The following is a 14,222-nucleotide window of genomic DNA, read 5'->3' as shown; positions in this document are numbered from 1 at the left end:
ACGTTAGAGGTTTATATATACACACAAAGTGGGAAAGATCTAGAAACAGTGATTTTGAAGTTTACTTTAAAAAGAATTTTGGCTAAAAAAATAAAACAAACAGTTAATTGGAAAGACACAGCACGGCCACAAACCCTAACCATTCATTAGCATGGCATGTTGGAGGATGATGGGAACACTGGCTAAGTCCCAGGGAGTCTCTCAGGTGTTTGGATCGCAAAAGCTAGTTTTCCAGATAGACTGGGATCAAATAATAGGACTCATTGGTCTTTCTGGGAATGGTTGATTTTTGCATAAATCAGTAGATTAAGTACTTTTCAGTGAGTGGGAAATGGTGAGACCAAACCTCACAGGTAGAGAAGCTATTGCAGTGTAACTATGAGAGGAGGTTCCGGGGCCTGAGGTCAGGGCACTGGAAACAGAAAAGAAAATAGGTACTTCAATTAAAGAATTTTAAAAGTCAACAAGAATTGGGACAGATTTGGTATGTAGAACAATGTAAAAAGTTTCAGACTAATAGAAATGTTCACTGTATGGGTCTGGGAAAGTTGGAATAGAGCAGCACAGAAGAGCTTTGTGTCGTGAAGCAACAGTAGATGGAAGAGATGCATCATGGGCCACATCCCAGGTGGCAGGTAATGGCTTCACGGTGGTTAAGTGAAGTCTTCAAGAGATCTGTTCACAGGGAAAGTAGAGAGGAAGGAACCAAGGTCTGAGCTTCAGGGAATATCCAGAGTAGGAAGAAAAGAGTGAGCCAAGAAAGCATAGTGGTGTGGTTAGGAATAGGGCAGGATAGGATGCCCTCATGGAACCTGGGGCGGGAGACACCATCTTGCCGCTGTGGAACCTGGGCAGGAGGCGCCATCTTGCCGCTATGGATCCTGGGACGGGAGGCGCCATCTTGCCCACGGCAAGCTCAGTGATGGGCTGGAGGTGGTGTGCGGGGAGGGCCCCACCTGCACCTTCAAGAGTGTCTGTGGCTTTCTTCCTGTCCTCCCTCCCTTTGCAACTTACTTTTCATCTCTCCTCCTCTTCTTCTCTGCTCCTTTTCTCAGAATCTCTCACCGCTTCTTCCTCACCCCACTGTACATTATAGAGATCTGTGATGTATTTAGGTATAAATATATTTATTGTGTAATTTGTGGTTTCTTATTTTTTATGTTATAGGTGTAAATGTCTCTGACCGAAAGTGTTTAACACAGTGTCTTGCAGACAGAGGACACTGGATACATGTTTACTAAACAGATGCTTAATGTTCTATATTTGTTTTCTTTGAATTGATAACTTTTGAGGCTTTAAGAAAGGTATTCTTGGGACGCCTGGATGGCTCAGTCAGTTAAGTGTCTGCTTTCTGCTCAGGCCATGATCCCAGGCTCCTGGGATCAAGCCCCACCATGGGCTGCCTGCTCGGTGAGGGGTCTGCTTCTCCCTTTGCCCTTCCTCACTTGTTCCTACTTTTGCTCTCTCCCACTCTCTCCTCTCTCTCCCTCAAATAAATCTTTAAAAAGCAAAAAAAGTATTCTTCCAAATTGTTACAGAAATGCGTTATTTACCATATAAATGATTGTCCATTCCAAAGGTTTTTTTGAAGTTAGATTGTAAAAGCTCAGGGGTTCCTTGCAAGAGACATGGGCACCTATGAATTAGGGGAGGACTTGCTCTGCTGAAAATATTCTGAGCCCTGCAATCCCTCTGCCCTCCTCAGCTACTTCTGATTTATGTATTGGCATTCAGCTTAAGACATCATTTGGAAAAGCAACTAAAAATGTGTACATAATGAAACATTTGAAAACCAGTAGTATTTGCCTTATTCTTAGAGATTTCTGTCATGAAGTACATTCTGTTCATTTTCTCCATGAGTTTTTGAAAATTTTTTTTATGTTGACTACATTTTCTCATTTTAAGTTAAAGGCATTTCGAATTAAGTTGAAGCAATACGAAAAGCCCCACAGTATTGATCTAACTCCCCGTGTTCCTTCATTTGTACAGTTTACTTAACTCCTTCATGAAGTCCTCCCCAAATTGTAGTCTTTACTGATCACACCACACTTTGAATGCCTGTACCATCTGTTGTTGGCTCTAATTTATATACGAGCTAGCATAATTTATCCAGGTGAATATTTTTTCCTTGAGGGGAAACTGTGGTATCGCTTCTTTTTCTATACTAGTCCTTATTTTACAAATTTGTTTAAAAAATCATTTGTTATTACTTTTTTCTTTATAAGTGTCTGCTTTACGTCAGGTACTGGAACTCCAAAGACAATACAATGCAGCCTCTCAAAATACTCAAAGTCTAAGGTGAGGCGTGAATGAGTAAATAGTTGTTTAAAACCCCACTGGGCTTGGAATGGAAGCTCTGCAGAGGGCCAGGTTCTAATGGTACTCTAATGGTAGTGGAACACAAGAGGAGGAAACACTTAAATCTATGTGGGAAGAACAAGGAAGTCTTTCTGGAGAAGGTGACCTTTGAGATCTGTGTGGAAGGAAGTAGAGTTTCATCGAAAGCAAAAAGCAGGAACGTGCACTTGAAGAGCCACATGAAGGGGAGGGTGTTTTGTTCCTATAAGAAGGTACATTTAGTGGGGCATCTGGGTAGCTCAGTCGGTTGGGTGTCTGCCTTCGGCTTAGGTCATGATCTCAGGGTCCTGGGATGGAGCCTTGTGTGGGGCTCCCTGCTCAGCGGGGAGCCTGCTTCTCCCTCTCTCTCTGCCTTCTGCTCCCTCTGCTTGTGCTCTCTCTTTCTCTGTGTCAAATAAATGAAATCTAAAAAAAAAAAAAAGGCCTCTGAAAGCCATCCAGTTTGGAAAGTTATTGAGAATTGCTTGCTAGTGAATGAAAAGTTATTGATGTTTGCAAGGCAATTGTTAAGGCAGGTCTGAGCTCGTAGAGATTCTTGAGGGGAATGGAGCAATTCCAGAGCACTCGGGAGACATGAATTGAACAAAATCTGTCATGGGTTAACCTGCATAGGGTAGGCTTGTTCTGGCAAGAGAGTTTGATGACACCGTTGTCATGTATAAAAACATAATTTAAAAGGGATTTTTTTGAGGACAATGACAGAAACACAGCTCAAATTATCTTAAACAAAAATGGGAATCTGTGGGTCATGTAACCAAAATGAATATTGGTGGAATTATAGAAAAGCTATCAAAACTTGAGTCCTGGGTCCTGGAATCCATGAAGGCGACCTCGCCTGGGCTCTCCATGGCTAGAACAGGGAGAAAGAATAAAGGAGGATGTAAGCTGCTGCCTGCTCAAGCCTCATGACGGTAAACTCCTTCTGGTTTCTGCAGAAGAAACACATTCTGGAGGGGCTCCCAGAAACTATTGGCACTCCGTGAGCGAGGGATCAGATTAACCTGGAATAGCAGTCGATTCCCCTAAAATAGCAGCTGCACAGCCACTCGGTCATTGTCTTTATTCCAACCTTCTTTGATTTTGTGTACCTTTCTTTTTGTTCTATTAACATTTACTTTGCTGTCCTTAAAAAAACTATCTGTTTCGTGTAGATAAAGAGAAATCAGTTGCTTCCTGTGCTGGTGGCTGGTCTCCACTGAGAAGTGCAAACACTCCTCGGAGACACGGTTCTCCTCCACCTGTTTCGTAAGCGTCTGACTTTTGAGAACAGAGCCCCTCCCCGTGACTGGCCTTGGGATCACGGGAGATGAGAGTGGAATCTAGTATGTGCAAAGACAAGCCAGGAAGGTCCAAGGGGAGCCTTGAGGTTACCTTGACTTTGCTGATCAAAAGACGAGAACGCGCCCTGGGAAGAGCCATGGGGAGTGTTTGACAGAGTGACATCCAGGGAGTTCAAGCTGGTGACGCCTGAGGGATGGCCAGCGCCTTCAACAATTTGGAAATGATGGTCTTCCAGCAGGGCAAAATTCATTCATTTAACCTGTATTTGTGGCCTATGCACGGGACTCTCTATTCCAGTGGGAGGAGATCTTAGAAAGAAGCTCTGTGTCCTTGGATAATGTATGAGATTATCATATGTATGAGATACATAAAGCCTCTGAGGAGACTTTCGAAAGGGTCTGATGCCTTGTGAAGGTGGAGGGGAAGGTGACTGGAAAAGCATGCAGAAGTCTCTGACTTGTTTATGGGGAGACGGAGGCAGGTGTGGCTCTGAGTGGAGCAGAATGAATGCAGGCAGAGGGTCTGGCCCGCCGTGACAAGAAGTTTTGGGTGTATTGAGTGCGATGCGGTGTCTTCAGAGGTTTTGAATGGGAGAGAAGATACTGAAAGATCGCTCTGGTTAGCAAGAGGTGTATTGACTTTTGAGTGGGCTAGGAAGCCGCTGGATCGTTGTGAGCAGAGGGGTGGGATACACTGACTGGTGTTTTATGAGGATGGTGAGATCGCCATGTGGAAAAGTGACTGTAAGTGTGACCAGAGTGACAAGATGGCATCTGGGTGCCCTCAACAGTAGGACCCGTGGTAAATAACGGCAACTTGTGGTGGGGAGAGTGGGGGGTTAAAAAAAAATGGCTGAATTTAGGATCATTTTAGAAGTTGAAGTAGTAAAGGTTAAGGGCTAAAACACAATTCAGGGGGCCTTTATGAAAAAAAAAAACAAAGTTTGAATGCTAAGTTTGGTCCTACTATGAATATTTAGAATAAGAAACAAGAAATTATAAACACCACAGACATGAGACAGATGCTCTTATCAGCTGCAAGCCACAACTGTGTGTAATCACTTTTTTTAAAAAATATTATTTATTTATTTATCTGAGAGAGCATGAGAGGGGAGAAGGTCAGAGGAAGAAGCAGACTCCCTGTGGAGCTGGGAGCCCAATGCGGGACTCGATCCCAGGACTCCAGGATCATGACCTGAGCTGAAGGCAGTTGCTTAACCACCTGAGCCACCCAGGCGCCTTGTGTGTAATCACTTTTTTCCACATTTTGGCCTCGTACTTCTTGCCTTTGCTGGGGTGTGCATGTGTCAAATGGCCTTGCAGCCTGGGTCATAAATGCCCCTGAGCAAAGAATGCGGCAGACTTTTTCAGGTCCTTCTGAAAGTAGAGACCCTGGGGCACCTCGTCCCTGCACTGAGCAGATGCAAGATGGTGCTGGCGGTGCATGGGCCTTGCCTGACCAGAACCCCAGGACGGACGCCGCAGGACTCGCGGCTGGGGTTACTGCTTGCTTTCTCCATGCTCCCCACTCTGGTCTATTGAGGAGAACACACCGAGCTCTGGAAGCTTCGGTAGCATCAGAGTGCATTTGCCTCTGGAGCAGAGTGGACAGGATTCGCTGGTGGACCGAACATGGGACGTGAGGGTAAGAAGCATTAGGGATCACTCCCAAGTTTTTGACCTGATCAGTGGAGTTGCACAGGGATGCCATTTACTGAGATGAGACGAACTAGCAGAGTTGCAAGGTATTGTGTGTGTGTGTGTGGGGGGGGGGGTGATCATGAATTTTATTCGTACTAGTTTCCTTGGCTGCCCGTGACAGACAACCACAAGCTTAGTAGCTTAAAGCAGCAGAAAGTTATTCTCGCAGCTCTGGGTGCCAGAAGGTCAACATCCATTTCATGGGGCCAGAGGTGTGGACAGGGCTGTGCTCCCTCCAGAGGCTTTAGAGGAGAATCTGTTGCCTTTTGCAGCCTCTGGTGGTAGCTGGGGCTCCTTCCTGTGCGGTTTGCCTCACTCCAGTCTCTGCCTTTAGGGTCACATCGCCTTCTCTTGCCTGGGTATCAAGCCTCCCTCTGTCTCTCTTCCAGGGACACTGGGGTTTGGATGAAGGGACCACCCAGATGATCCAGGATAATCTCCCCATGTCAAGATTTTTAATTACATCTGCAAAGGTCCTCTTTCTTTATAATAAGTAATGTTTGCAGGGTCCTAGTAGTATGACCCATTATCTTTGGGAGACCATTACTCAGTCCAGGACAGATGTATGTTAACTTTGAAATTCCTGTTGCACTTCCAAGTGGGGATTGGAAAGAACTTCTCAGTAGGTCACTGAGAAGTGGAACAGTAAGGGGAGGAAATGCTTCCACTGCTTTTACAGGTAACAATGAACATGTGCTTATGATTAGTGAACTCTGTAGGATAGAAGACGAAAGTGGTGAAAAATTGTAGCATACAAAAAATCTGAAGAGTATTTAAACTGTGTACATTTAATTATGAATAAATGCATTTTGCTGCCTTTCACAGTAAGTTAGTAGGAGGGCAGGAGTTAGGCCCAGTACACAGATTCTATGGGAAGTCGGTGGTTCCACAGAAACAAACACTGAGTAGCATTCAAAGTCAGTAAAGATAAAGAAAACATAATGAGATGTGTCTCATTTTCAGGTTTTCTTATGCTATTTGTTATTTCACCAGACAAGCCTGAATTTAAGAACTGCTGTAATTATATGTAAGGAGCAAAATGTTCCAGGGGACACGGTACTGCCGCAAGTCAAAGAACTCGTGCTCTGAGATGGGAGGTCCTATAGCCTTTACCAGAAAGCTTTTCTCAGTGTGGATGTTTGGAATCCTGAAGGGAATCCAGGACTCTGCCATGTTGCTTACCCACGTGATGTACGCTAAAGAACTATGTATTTAAGAGTAGGGTTTCAGCAGAGCTTTTAATGGTATTTTGCATAACAATAGCCAATTAAGAATTACAGGAGGGGGGCACCTGGGTGGCTCAGTGGGTTAAGCATCTGCCTTCAGCTCAGGTCCTGATCCCAGGGTCCTGGAATCAATTCCCGCATCGGGCTCCCTGCTCCGTGGGGAGTCTGCTTCTCCCTCTCCCACTTTCCCTGCTTGTGCACTCTTGGTGTCAGATAAATAAATAAAATCTTAAAAAAAAAATCCACATGGGAAATCATGATGTACGTTTGAGTCCAAAAATCAGGGTTGGTTTTACTCTTTTCTTATGAATCTATTAGCTATCTAACAGGAAGCAGTTTTACCTAAGGGAAAGTAATACGAGGCCAGGAACCTTTTTCTTCATTATTGACCAGGTAGTTGATCTAGTGCTTAGTAGACCTGTTGAGAAATTCTGGAGAGACTTGCACATGAAGTAACTAAAATTTTTTCACATTTTACTTTCCATGTTCTTATTTCTGCCCAAGACTCCCCCCCCCCCCCCCCCCCCGCCCAATCCCACCCATCCCCACCTCCTGAATTTGGTTGTATAAAGTTATCTTAGTTTGGCTTTGGGAAGAAGACCACTTGCTTAAAACATTATTCAAGAAATGCTTCCTAGCAGTTATTGTCAACTATTTTTAGTGGGTTTAAAAACAACAACAACAACAAAAACCCCACAACTCTGATTTAAATAAAAACATTTATTTTTTATTTCTGTCTTTAATAGCAATCAGCAGGGCACAAGAGGAAACATTTTATTCCAAGAGAATTAGGGCCAGTACATATTTGGGTATTAGTGGTGATAAGAATTTCTAAAATACCCAGAATGGGTAAGAATAGCAGCAACAGCGTTCGTGATTAACGTCAAAAATCCTTTTGCAGCAAGTTGCCCATAAGAGACACGACAATCAGGTGGCCGTCTAGCAGAGGGGAGCACGTGGCCCGGAAATGGGAAGAGCAATGGGCGTGTGTGGTCTGTACACTAATAAATAGCCCGTCTTCGAAGACCTGTGCTGCTTGCCTGACTTCAAGGCCTCCCGGTAAGCCTGGATTCTGGTTCTGAGTTCCTTCCATTTCAAAGAGGGCAAATTATACAAAGGTATATATCTTGTTCCACCTTGATATTGCATAACTAAGTCAAATGCTTTCTTTCCAAAAGATTTAAAGGAATTGCCAGCCTTTCCATGTAAACCACACTAATATTCCGTTGAGCACTTTTTTTTAAACAGGGAGGGGAAACATGCTTGTGCTAAAAGAGTATGTGCCTTTGTATCTCAAAAAAACGGAGATGATCACATCTGTTCTCTACTATTTCTAATGAATTATTCAATAAAGCTTTGTTTTATGCAGATTTCAGCAACTTTGGAGTTTGTTATTCAGTCCAAGTGCTTGGTAAACTGAAAGGGAGGATTTCTGTAAGAATATCATTGCAGGTGGAATAGAAAAATGCTGAATTTTTTCTCTTCTTTATCCTTCCTGCCCCTTGTTATTAAAATCTTTACTCAGACAATTGTACTGATTTCATTGAAATCCTTCAAAATAACTCTTTACAGCTCACAATTTCATGTGTTCAGAGGAATTTAAACCTCAGAGAGAGCCCGTGATTAAGAACCCGCTCATTGATGTGGCTCCTATTGTGTTCTCAAAGCCTTCTTTCTTCCTTCAATTAGCGATGAGAAAGTTCGTTCTTGACTTGGGGACCCCACATTGTGCCTGCTGTCACAGGGCGTTTTGTTCTCTGGGCCAGAAAGGCGGGCCTCGCCGGGTGCTCACGGCTTTGCTGGAAGGGACAGCGCCTCCTGTGCCGGGATCTTTCAGCAGAGCCCTCAGAAAACCACAGTCTTAGGACTCCTCATTCATTTCAACCAAAATGCCGCTTTGCATCTCATTAACGATTCTCTTGTTATTTCTCTGAGTACGAAAGACTGTGGTTTATTCCAGTCCCGACTCCAAAATTCGGGGATGCTTTGCTGAAACATTTTTAATTAATGTTAAGTCTTTGTAATTCATCTTCACTTAATTTTACTAAGCCCTTCCCTTTACTGTGTCATTCATGGAAGCATTCCTGGTAATCCAGAGACAGGTGTCTCGCCGCTGATCTAAAGCCTCATGGCAGACCTAGACCTGCCTCCTAATTACCGCTGCTTTACTATGTTGCCGCATAGTAACGGAATTGGTAGCTCCATGACCTTTAAATGGTAGACCTAGTAGGAAGCAAATATAAGTCTTTGTTAAACCACCTTGGAGCCTCTATGGGTGGTTGAAATTTTGTTCTTTATGTAATACTTCATTTCCTAGCAAGATGGCTAATCCTTAATTGTCCAAAGTAACTTTGTGTTATTCATTCTACATATTCACTATCATAGGTGAATAAGTTTTAGTCCTGTAAAAAGATGTTTCAGACAGTCAATATATTACAAATATATATGTTTATATGTATTTCATGTAGTCTGTGTATTATAGGGATACTGCAGAATTACCTCTCTCTCCTCCCAGATTCGGTAATCAAGAATGAAGAACATTCTATTGCCTTTACCGACTTAGTGAGGTATCCTTGTAACAGCTTTGGAAAACCAAGTAAGGAAGTAAAGATCAACAGGAAAACAGCATTTGGAACTACAACCCTTGTCTTGGCCGATTTCAGCAATAAATCCAGTGCTTTGGAAAGAAAAACGAGCCAAAACCAGACACTAGATAGAGAATTTCAGACCCGTCCGCTGATGCAAGTTTGTTTTAATGACCCACTGCACCATTCGGAGGACAGAGCAAACCACGGACCTCAACCATCTGACAAAGCAAACGTATCGCCTACGCTCTGCCCTCAGTCTGAATTATTTAGTCCAGCATATAAAAAATTGAAAACAACCCACTCCTCATCACCAGACCTCCAAAGTGGTAAGCCTGGATTTCCTACCAGGTATGATACTTCTAACCTTGATCTTGAAGGTATTTGCATTAAGTTTTAAGAGGGCAGGGAACTCAATCCCCTGCTAAAGCAATTTGCGTTGATTTTGGAAGGTAAATCGAACCTGGAAAGATGATTATGGTAATTTACTTTTCCTTGCTATCCCTAGCTCATAATGTTAAGAAAGGAAGAGAATGAAAACAGAACCTTCTACATCTATTTGTAAAAAGTTATTTTATCCTGACTTTAATTGTCTACGGTTCAGTACAGAATATTTGGGAAAAATTGGGCGTATAAAGAAAACTGTTTAAATCCCCCATCATCCCACCTGATATCAATCACCACTGTTAACATTTTTGTTTAATATATTTCCTTCCAAAGAAAGATAGTTCTTCTAAAGGAAAGCTCACTCATGACAGTTACTAAGTGTCTTCTAAAGGGGGGGGTCAGAGTTACTTTCAGTAATATTCCTCCTAGAGAAAGTGGCTTATCTCAGCAGCCGAGTGGGGTGGTGGTGGTGGTTTCAGCCAATAAGGGCCAAAGAACATGTGTGCGACTTTTGTATCTGAACTTGAGAAGCTGTCGTTTTGATTAGTAAATACTAGAGACCAGATACGTTTTGAGACGATGAACTTCACATCTAGGAGCAGCTCCCTCCCAGCCCCGACTGCCGTCAGCAGAGATACAGCAGTGTTAACAAACAATGTCACCCCTCTCTTAGGATTCTTGGCAGCACCTAAAACTGCCTGTCCACACTACCTTGCTTACACCCTTTATCGGGGCTTCCTTCCTCTCACAACCCGGTATAAGGCTTCCCTCATAAAGAAACATTTCTCCACAATTTTTTCCCCAGCTGTGTTTTGTTTTGTTTTGTTTTCCCTTCAGGAAGCAGGTGCTATCCATCCTGCATTTCTACAATGAAGTGAAGGTGGACAGTCTTCTTCCCGGGGGTCTTTCAGTGCCTGTGGAGACGGGCACAAAAAAGTTGGTGTGTGTGGGATTTAAAGTGACTATGGGGGGAGGGTTGCATTATTAGCTTCTCCCCAGATGGGCTGTGTCTTTGCTGAGGGAACGATTCTTCCCTCAGGCAGAAAGACAGGGGACCGGCTTGGGGTACCATCCCAGACTAGCCTCTGGGCTAGGAATCAACTCTTGGAGCTGATTTCATAATTCTGAGGCAGTATTTGGTCAATAGATGCTTTTGTCTCGAGTCTTCTCTCCCAACTCGAGATTTACCGTCAAGTTAGTCTTGATGATTTATCCTTGGCTGGTTTCTTAAAAAAATCTTGTTCATAATCACTTGTAATAACTGCTTTAACTTTTGTCCATGATACTGAGGAATGCCAGACATTTGAATGAAGTTGTGGAGGCCAGGAGTGTAACTGACTGGATCAGGACACTCCCTTTACACTTTCTTCCATATTAATATCTAATGAACCCCAATCAGAGGTCGTGAAGGAACTAGGGTCTGGAAGGTCTGAGTTGGGAGGCTGTCCTCTAAGAAAATCACTGCTGAAGCCTTTCCTGGGCTGTAGCTTCAGCGGAAAGAAGGAGAGGCGAGCATTTGAAAGTGTTGTGGCCTTCCTTGTACCCCGATGGAACATTTTGGCATATTTTTATTTCCTCAGTGCTTTGTAGAAAATCTCAGACAATTTAACTAATGAATTAGGGATTTAAAAAAACATTAATGTAACCTTAAATTTAAATGATTTCTTCATAAGCCATTAGTAAGAGGGTCGTTTGATTAATCACAGCACACAGCATTACTTAGAAACGCGGCAGCCTGCGTTGAATAGAAGAACCCCAGGACCGAGACTCTAAAATCAATCACGATCAACTAGCAGAATAAATGTCAAGTGATGAAATACATTCACCCAGCAGCCCTTCTGCACCCAGCTACTTTACAAGGAATAAATTGCAAATTACTGTCATTTATTTCATTTTTCTCCTTGTCTGGCAGCTACAGTGTTCATCTTGCAGACAAGATGCAGAGCAGAAGCTCGCAACATAATACGATTAAAGCAGGTGGTCCACTCAGAGAATTTATAGCCAGTTTATTTTTTTTCTTTAATAATTATATGGTAATTAATTCGCCTTTTGTTCTCTTAATGACTGGGCTCATCACCACATGATACGTGCTGTGTCGATGAGGCATATTTCCATATCGGTCTTTGGATATACTTGAATTTTATCCAGCTACTGGATTATAAAATTGGGTGGTCAAACCAGTTTTTAAGCACTTCAGAATAACTGCTAGAAACGGCTTTAAGTCTTTGATCCAATTACTATAAATGCAGAGCGAAACACTGGGGTACATAGTCAAAGAACATGTGTTTTTGGTTAAGGTTTTTCCTGAGCTGAGCAGAGGCTCACTTGGAGGAGAAAGAAAGACGGCATCATCACTCACATCTTCTCCTGTCTGCCGGTCAGCGCCGGCAGAGCTCCACCTCTCACACCCGGGAAGCATGGACCCTTAGATGCTCTTCCTGTCCCCTTTGCAGGTTCCAGTCCCCAAGGATTTTAGAACCACCGGGGATCCCCTACGATGAGTCACTGAACCTCTGTTTTATTTCATGAAATACCGTTGGGCTCCAAAATCTACCTTCAGCAACGCCGATTAGTTCAAAACATTTTCCGCAGTGTTTTCATTATACTGAATCACCCTATCTGTAAGATAAGTTAGACCTTGATAAATCGAGCATTGAGAACTACCCACTTTAAAATTACAGACTCGTGCATGGTCCTGCCCTCATTCTCGATAATAGTCTTTATCTGATTTGTTCAGTGTTACTTATTTATTAATTAACAAGTATTTTTTGAGAACCTATTATGCATCAAGCGTTGCTCACTTCTAATGACTTCCACTTTACCATGACAGGGCCAAACCCGGCCCGCCGCCTGTTTTGATCAATAAAGTTTTACTGGAACACCTTCCATTCCCATTGGCTGAAATATTTTCTATGGCTGCTTTTTATGAAAACAGCAGCAGAGTTAAGTAGTTGCAACAGAGACTGTTACGACCCACAGCCGAAAATACGGACCATCTGAAAAGATTTGTCAACCCCAGATCTATTATATAAACAGGCCCCTTATAATCCACTATGAATATTCAAAGTGATGGTTCTAGTTATCAAAGCTAGTTAAACTATTTTGTATGCTAAGTTTACCTAAGAAAATGGTCTGCTACATTTTAGAAAGTTTTTAAGTAGTGATGGAAACAAACAAGAACCAAGATGTCCTCAATTAATCAGAACATTTAATTATCCTGGATAATGTTTTCTATCATAAAATTAAGATTAGTTATGCATATTTAGAGTTGATATGATCACAGGTGGCATCAATATCTTGGTTACATTAACTCAGTGCCTCACAAGTTAATGTGCGTAAGAATCATCGGGGAATCTTGTTAACATCCGGATTCCAGCTCTGTGGGCGATCCCGAGCGAGGTGGGTAAGGCTCTCCCAGGTAATGCTGAGGCTTCTGGTCAGCGGTTCCCCCTCCAAGTACTAGGGATAAGATAGCATGTGGATATTTTTATCTTTAACTTATACCAAGGAGGAAGGAATGAAAGCCAGAAAATGAGGAACCCAAGGGGGTCACTGGGGCCTTTCTCCCCCCACCTTAATCCTATCTTCCACCTTGCCCCTCCCCATAAAGCTCTACTAGTAAGAGAAATGGAAACCTCTCCTGGGTATTTGGAGCTCTGGAGATGTCTAGGTTGAAGCAAATGGGATAGAAAATGTTCAACTCGGGCGCCTGGGTGGCTCAGTGGGTTAAGCCGCTGCCTTCGGCTCAGGTCATGATCTCAGGGTCCTGGGATCGAGTCCCGCATCGGGCTCTCTGCTCAGCGGAGAGCCTGCTTCCCTTCCTCTCTCTCTGCCTGCCTCTCTTGTGATTTCTCTCTATCAAATAAATAAATAAAATCTTTAAAAAAAAAAAAAAGAAAGAAAATGTTCAACTCATTGTTACCTAAGGTAGCCACCTTCAAAATAATGTAGAAAACTGTGTTGGCCTGTGTGCATGTTTTCTGTAAGAAAGCATCATTTCACTCCTTTCTATTAATGTTCTTTACCTTTTTTCATTCTCTCTTAACAGTTTTTTTAAAAGCACATTTATGATTCCCTTTGGTTTTGACATGTCTTGGCTTCTCTACAGCCACCTACAGATCTAGCTTCCCTGGAAGTTAAAGTTTTAATATCCCCTCTCTTAAAAGGGACACTGGTAAAATGGAGGGAGTGTGGAAAAAGAAAGACCTGTTGTCTTCAGGCTTTGCTATTTCGGGATGGTATTACCTTGATTCTAAAATACTGACTAGTGGGACGCCTGGGTGGCTCAGCTGCTTGTACAACTGCCTTCGGCTCAGGTCATGATCCTGGAGTCCCGGGATCGAGTCCCACATCGGGCTCCCAGCTCCATGGAGAGTCTGCTTCTCCCTCTGATCTTCTCCTCCTTCATGCTCTCTCTCACTGTCTCTCTCTCTCTCAAATAAATAAATAAAATCTTTAAAAAAATAAAATACTGGCTAGTGTCCCCCACCCTGAAGAAGGTAGCCATGAGAAATTTGCTGGCAAAATATTTAACTGTAATGATTTCCTTAGCAACGCCTGCTGCATGACCAGCTTCAGAAACTACCCTGAGAATACCTGAGTTAATTTAAAGCAACGCATTTAAGCATCTGTTTTATAAATGATTTCTTTTTTTTTAGAAGATTTTATTTATTTGTCAGAGAGAG

The 14,222-nt window shown here is 42.9% G+C and overlaps 1 protein-coding gene across 1 annotated transcript in view; it reads left to right on the top strand.

Annotated features, from left to right (window-relative positions):
- The window catches only part of NEIL3 (nei like DNA glycosylase 3), a 46,683-nt gene that overhangs the window by 28,873 nt on the left and 3,588 nt on the right, over nucleotides 1–14,222 (top strand). Inside the window, exons 7-8 of the mRNA XM_045997580.1 lie at nucleotides 7,467–7,624; nucleotides 9,081–9,501. Coding sequence (XP_045853536.1) covers nucleotides 7,467–7,624; nucleotides 9,081–9,501 — 579 coding nt within the window. The remainder of the gene's footprint in view (nucleotides 1–7,466; nucleotides 7,625–9,080; nucleotides 9,502–14,222) is intronic.

Source organism: Meles meles, chromosome 2 (genome assembly GCF_922984935.1).
Source record: "Meles meles chromosome 2, mMelMel3.1 paternal haplotype, whole genome shotgun sequence".
Classification (NCBI taxonomy): Eukaryota; Metazoa; Chordata; class Mammalia; order Carnivora; family Mustelidae; genus Meles; species Meles meles.
This window is presented reverse-complemented; position numbering and strand designations above follow the sequence as displayed.